The 7,203-nt window shown below is 42.1% G+C and overlaps 1 protein-coding gene across 1 annotated transcript in view; it reads left to right on the forward strand.

Annotated features, from left to right (window-relative positions):
- LOC110304535 (schlafen family member 12-like) overlaps window positions 1-6,832 on the forward strand; it is a 397,153-nt gene extending 390,321 nt beyond the window's left edge. The window contains 4 exon segments of the mRNA XM_029483549.1: window positions 400-1,244; window positions 1,246-1,391; window positions 6,313-6,579; window positions 6,582-6,832. Of these exon segments, the coding sequence (XP_029339409.1) occupies window positions 400-1,244; window positions 1,246-1,391; window positions 6,313-6,579; window positions 6,582-6,832 (1,509 nt within the window).
- Window positions 6,833-7,203: the final 371 nt, after the last annotated feature.

Consider the following 7,203-nt stretch of genomic DNA (forward strand, 5'->3'; position numbering starts at 1 on the left):
CAGACATGATCCTGGAGGCCAATAGTACTACATTTTAATCCTAAGGCAACCAGGATGGGACTCCCTTCTGCCCTAAACAGAGCTTGAACACTAGGAGNCCTCTAAGACCATCTACCCAGTAACACACTTCCTCCAACAAGGACACACCTTTTCTAATAAGGCCACACCTCCTACAAGTGACACTTTCCATTGGCCAAGGATATTCAAAGTACCACAGTCCCTAAACAAATGTCACATCTGACCTTCATACTTGCTCNTCCAGAGCAGCTGAGATGGTTGTGTTCTATGTGTGGTAAAGCAGAGCTGCCTCTAACTATGTAGGTCCTTCTGAAATGACTCTGTGTGTCTTCCAGTGAAGGACTTCATCTGAGAAACAGATACAGAAATTGGAAAACGAACATCATTGTTGATCAGGAGACAGACTATGCTGAACTGGTTCTGTTTATTGGAGAAATCACACTTGGAGAGAAAAATAGGAATTCAATGAAAGATATTCAACTGAGAAGAAAAGAAGCCAAAAGTATATTACAGGCTGTGTGCACCCTGCTGANTTCTGGAGGGGGCGTGGTCAAGGCTCACATTAAAAATCAAAACTACAGCTTCACCAGAGATGGAATGGGATTGGATTTGGTAAATTCCTTACCCGGTATCGTGCACCTTCCTCATGACTATCTAGACTTCATGCAGTACAAAGACTACTTTTTCGTTTTTGTGAAACCATGGAAGCCAAATCAGAAAGGTTCGGGGATCACCACCTTGAAAACTAACTTGTACAAGAGAATCATCTCATTCTCAGTTGAACTGAAAGCAGCGGATGCAGTGCAGTTCTTCAAATCCAGACCAAGTTAGAATGGAAAAACAGTCTGTAATAAAACACTAAATGAATGTCTTACCTTGTTTAACAGAGACTGGCTTGCCTATGGGGAGACATTCTGTTTCACGAAATCCACACATGCTGAGGTAAAATTGACTCCTAAGGGAAAGATTTTTCCTAAGAAAAAGATTTTAGAGCTCCTCCCTCAAACTGTTTCTGCATTTGCAAACACTGAAGGGGGATATTTGTTCATTGGCTTGGATGGCAAAAACCAGAAAATTATTGGTTTTGATGCAGAGAAGAGTGATCTCATGCTTCTAGAGAGTGAAATAGAAAAGTGCATCCAAGGGCTGCCTGTCACTCACTTCTGTGGGGAGAAGGAGAAGATAAAATACACATGCAAGTTCATCGAAGTGCACAAATCCGGAGCTGTGTGCATATGTGTGTGTGCTCAGAGTGGAGAGATTCTGCTGTGCAGTGTTCGCTGCAGAGCCCCAGTCCTGGCACATGGAAGGCGGCTGTGTGAAGAGGTTTACCACAGAGGAATGGGTGAATCGCCATATGGATGCCACAGCAGGTAGAGGGACGGAGATTAATAATCAGTTTACATTGGGCTAAGGGGGTTGGAAGATTGCTTTCTGGGCTTGGGCACCCTGAAAACTCCTCATATATTGTAAGACCCCCTTTTGGGGACCCCCACTCTAGTCTCGAGAGTGAGAGAGCACCCAAAGAAACACTAGAATCCATCTTGCTGTAATCACATGAGGCAGTTTAATGACGGAGCTCCAGACTGACATGCATCCCACACAGGAGATAACGGATGTCGGCCACAAGGCTCGGAAGCTAGGGGTTTTTATGGGGTAAGGGGCTTAGGGATGTGGAATTCAGCATAGCNACACACTATTGGCTTATTCAAACATCAGCAGAAAAATTACATGTACGTCCAGGGTGTCAGAGTTCTGTGAGTTGTTGACTCAGTTCAGATAGCCCTGTTATGTCATCACATTCCCCTTTATCTTATGGTCAAGCTGTTCCCAGGAATGTTTTAACTACGGGGCATACCCGGATTTGTTTTTCTTTTTTTCTCAGCCCCAGGCAGCCTCTAGGCTCACAAACAACCAGCAATTTCTGAGTGCTTTATATGACTTACAGGTCTTGAAATTTCATCTTTCTTTCATTCCCCTCTTCTTCTACTAAGTAATTCTAATCTTAGAATTTTAGAAGTCTATATCTCTATGTGAAGAATAGAAATCATACTCTTCTTCTATCTTAACTATAGGTTGGTGTTGACACTGGAGGACCATAAGCTGTACTGTATCTTTAACATGGGAACAAAAACAGAATAAGAAGTAAACAGGACTAGGCAGGGACCCTTCTAGTGAGGCTTGAGGGTCTGGGCATGATGTATGTGTATGTAGACTCTGGCTGGAACTGGTGAGATGTCTTTGGGGCACCCAGCTCGTTCACTGTAGCCAGTTGTGACTGGACTTCTTTTTGTACCACCTGTAAGCCTTTTAACTTAGCATACAGATTATTATTACAACAACATAGGTTTAAACACATCATTTAAGACAGTTATGGGCATGGGAGCCCTATAAAGGATCTCAAAAAGAGTAAGACTGATTCAAGAGGGAGTATTTCTAGTTCCAAATAGGGCAAGGGGAAGGAGCACCAAGTCTGTGCCAGTCTCCATGGTTAATTTTGCCAAGGTCTATTTTAGAGTTCTATTCATTTTTTCTATCTGTCCTGAGCTCTGAGGTCTGTACACACAATGTAATTTTCATTTGACCTCTAAATACTTGGCCACACCCTGACTTACCTGGGCAACAAAGGCAGGGCCATTATCTGACACTATTGTTTTCGGCACTCCAAACCTTGGAAATTTTTCTTTAATAATCTTCTTGATGACTATCTGAGCAGTCTCATATTTACAGGGAAAAGCTTCTATCCAGCTTGAGAATGTTCACAAAAACCAGAAGGTATTCATACACATATTTTTCTCAGTAAAGTCTATTTCCCAGTAGATGTCAGGTCTGTCTTCCCATGGGAGGACTAGTTTTCTTTCTTCAGTTTCTACTATTTCATACAGGGTTTCTTTTATCAGTCTTAATTTGTCTATAACTTGATAGTCTTCAGACTGNCAGGATCATTGCTCTTTGGGATGCCTTTTTGGTGGTTAGATCTGCCATCTAATTTCTTTTAGTCACAGCATCTTAGGTCTTTCTCTGCAGATGTCAACAGCCCTCTTTGTCTGTATATTGCTCCGTACAGTGGCAAAAGCATACCTACTGTCAGTGTAGACTTCTCTTTTGCCATTTATAGAGCTTGTATCAAAGCCACAAGTTTAGTTTTCTGTCTACCACTGCACTGCTGTCCCAGCCTTCCACTTACCTTCAACTGTGAGGCTACTGCCATCCGTGTACCAGCTCAAACTCTAAGGCCAAGACTGATCTGATCCTTCAGATCATTTCGAGTATCAGTGTCTTCTGCCAGAATGTCAGAGCAGTGATGAGTAGGTGAAGTCTCAGGCAGTAGAATAGCGAGATTGAGGAGAGCAGGGGGAGCAAAGGTCACTTGTTCAGTCAACAAAAAGCTCTGATAATGTGTCCATCAGTCAGGGGAACGGTTGGATAATGTTTTCAAGAGCATTAGTCAGCCATCAGCCAGGGGGGCTGAACCACACTTTCTAGGGCATGTGCCAAGTTTTGTCTCAGAGTCAATTTATCTGCGTCCTTGACCAGAAGCCACTGTGTGCAGACAAGCAGGCCTTCCTACAGCCACAAGGTCTAATTTCTTACAAGTATGCCATAGGTCTTTTCCAGGGTCCCAATCTCTGAGTAAGAACCTCTTTAGCAATACCTTTGTTCTCAGTCACATCTAGGAGTCCCAAAGCTGGGGACAACATTAGGGCAGTCTTAATGGCATCCAAGGCCTGTTGTTCTTTATTTCTCTATATGAAGGGCTGTTTATCTGTTTAATTCAGCAAAATCTGAAATACACAATCTGCAAAAGCCTGCAGTGCCTAGGAACTTTTCTAATTTGCTTTGAACTGGTTGATGGGGGAATATGAAACACAGTCTCTTTTCTAGCTGCTTTGACAGGTAGACCACCAGCCTCTTCTAAGGACTCAACTTCTGTGTTAGCACCCTTTTGCTATCTCTTTACTTTTAGCCACGAACAGGTGAAGGGTTTGGTCATGAGGGGGGATCCTCTTCTTTTTGTTGGGGAAGTCTCTCACTCAGTGCCCTTTTTCTTTACAGTAAACACATTGATCTTTAGCCAAAAGCTTTCTTTTGTTGCCAGGTACTATCTAAGTTTTCTAGTTTTCCTGACTCTTGTGGCCAGCATTTCATTTAAGTTTTTCTCTTGTCTCTTATCTCTTTTTAATTTTTTGGCTCCCTGTTTCTTACAGATCATTTCTAAGTGCTAGCATTATTAGCATGTGCCACTTTTCCAGGTTCTAGTCTTTGTTATTTACCTCTCTTTGCTCCTGTTTCCTAACTGTAATGGAGATCTCATATAATGTTCTCTCTCTCTCTCTCTATATATATATATATATATATATATATATATATATATATATATTTATATATGATAAGTGACAGGATATAGATGTGATAATTAGATAACATCCAAAGGAAGCAAAGACAAGGAGGAAGAACAAAAAGACACACACACACACACACACACACACACACACACACACACACATATATATATATGAGATTCTGACTCTGGTCTCTGTCTTTGTCAGCCTCATGTTTCCTTAACTCTTCTTCTTGTCTGTCTCTTATTTACTGGTTCCTCTAAATATTTCTCATTCAGAGTATCTCTCTCACCTTTCAGAATCCCCTTATTCTTTCTTTTTCCCATTCACTCCTCTGCCTTAGGGGTTCTTTCCTTCTCACACTGGCACATAAATGGAACCCTAAATGTTATTCCAAATGGAAGAATAATGCTGCCTTTTTATCTGGTTTTAGAGTAGGAAAGCCTGACGTGAAACTAGCACCAGTAACTTATACAGTCTCTGAAAATATCAGCTTCCTCAGGTGCTTCACAACTCAGTTCTTCACCAGACTGCATTTTCTTTTTCCTAGACTTAACTGATGTTAAAGGAAACCAAACATGGGGAATTTTCTTAGTTGGTAGAATGCTAGCCTAGCTTGTTAGAAACCCTGCTTCACTCACTGTGCTACATAAAACCCCAAGACTTGTCATGATGATCCACTTATGATCCACAGTCTCTGGAACTGGAGGCAGATGGATCAGAAAGTCAAGCTCATGCTTGGCTACATAGTTTGCTGCCACTCTGGGCTGTGTGCGACCCTGTCTCATTTTACAAAACCAAATAGCACAAAGTAAAACATATCCACTTAATTAATACATTGAACTAGTATTAATGCACATCTTACTGTTACTTTTTTTGTGTGTATTTAGGGTTGTGTAGAGGACTTCAGTAACATCAAAGTGTAATTTTGGAATTTGTATTTGACTTCAGTTCAACTGAGACTTTCAATGCACTTGCAATAGTTATTGAATAGCATGCCCTATGTAAATTTAAAATTACCTTTGTCTTCTCAGGTCTTTCCACACAAGACAAATGCACTCTTCAATCAAGCAGACTGCCACACAGTCCCTTTAGCTTCTTTCCTTATGGCAATCCTAATGCTGCTCAACAGAGTGCTCACCTTCCAGGTAGTTTCACCGTGGCTGCCTAGGTTTGTTGCTGTGACTTAGGTTCCAGCCTTCTTGCTCAACTGGGCTCTGTGGTGAAAGATGTCTCCAGGCTCCTGCACTGGGAGTGTTACTTGTTTTCATGTCCCTCCAGTAACTTGGTATACACACACACACAAACACAAACACACACACATACACACACACATAGCACCTGGCAACATGTAACATTCTCACCATAAGGAGACAAGCAAAAGAAATTTCCTCTGTGACTCTAACCTGTCAGTAGAAGGTCCCTTCAAATTCCTTTACTAAATACAAGTCTTTAAAGAACTGTATGCTATCTTATGGCTGGGACTGCCAGTCTGTACTCACCAGGGAAGCCTAGCCTTCCTTGTAGTCCTCTCTGATGCATCCTCTCCCCATCCCTGGAGCTCTGGCAATGTGCTCTGCTCCCCGCTTTGCTCTGGGGAGCCTCCCCATTTCTCCATGCTTTTCTCCTGTTTCATCACCTGACTGTTCTGTCCTCAACATTAGTCTGTCCTTTGCTTCCCTGATTCTTCTCATCCGTGGAGTTCCCCAGAGCAAGCCTCTGAGACTGTGAGTGTTCAGCTGCTTCCATGGCTCCCTCTTTGGCCTTTTGAGTGCCCAAGTCCCCCTTGCATCTGCCTCCTTCCAGTTCTTGAATCAGTGTTTGGTATCTTGTGTTCACCTTCTCCNTTGGGCTGCAAAGTGTGGAATTTACAAACTGCTTGGTTATGTGTCACACCCGACATTCCAGGCATTTTACTTTTTAAATTTGTTATGTTTCTTTTCTTGTCTAGAGATGCCTGGAAAGGTGATACACTCTCCAGAAGCCCTCTGCATGAAACCATTCTCACTACATGAAGGCTATGAGCAGTTAGTCAGGACAGAGTTGGGCTCACTTAGAGGAAAATTGGTTGTCTCTAAGAGCTGGGCTATGGATCTGGGCTTAAAAGAGAAGCAGGAAGTCATCTGGGATGCACTTCATATTTCCCAGGGCAGTCTCCTGACCCTACATGGCTTTGTCCAGGGAGATGAGGACCTGGAAGACAACAGCATCCTTCTGGGGAACTAGGCGCTGAGTTAAAGGGCTATTATAAACGAACTGCCCTAACACTAAAGCATACGCTTGTAAAGCATAGTGATTACACTGCGAAAATAGGTGTTATAGTCAAGATAATGTACTTGGGTCATAAGACAGTGTGTCTTTATGATTCAAGCTCAAAAATATGTTACCCCCAAAAATATTATCTGACAATCAAGACAGTAAGGGACTTAGAGAAGGCTTTCCTGAAGTCCTGTGTAATGTGTGTAGCCTAACTCCTTCTTGTTGATTGACCCGATCCAATGGTCAGTCAATGGAGTCTGCAAGGACGAGAGTGGGGATGGAGGGGCAAGAGACAGGAAGAATGGAGACAAAACAGGCTATCTGATCAAGTCTTGTTTATTGAAAGGCAACTATGGGTATATAAGCACACACTGGGGACTGCAACTGGAGACACCTAGCCAAAAGTCAAGGATGTGTTTAAGGAAAACAAGATGTTATCAGAGTGTATTCAGCTATGGTGAGCTTCTTACAAAAACCTCTAGTTCCTGTTCTTCTGTAACTCTTCAAAACATAAATTTAAACTGTTTTAATTCTTCCAATTTAAGGCTGTCTTTTTTTTTAATTAATTTATTTATTATTATAT

The sequence above is a fragment of the Mus caroli genome, chromosome 11 (genome assembly GCF_900094665.2).
Source record: "Mus caroli chromosome 11, CAROLI_EIJ_v1.1, whole genome shotgun sequence".
Taxonomy (NCBI): domain Eukaryota; kingdom Metazoa; phylum Chordata; class Mammalia; order Rodentia; family Muridae; genus Mus; species Mus caroli.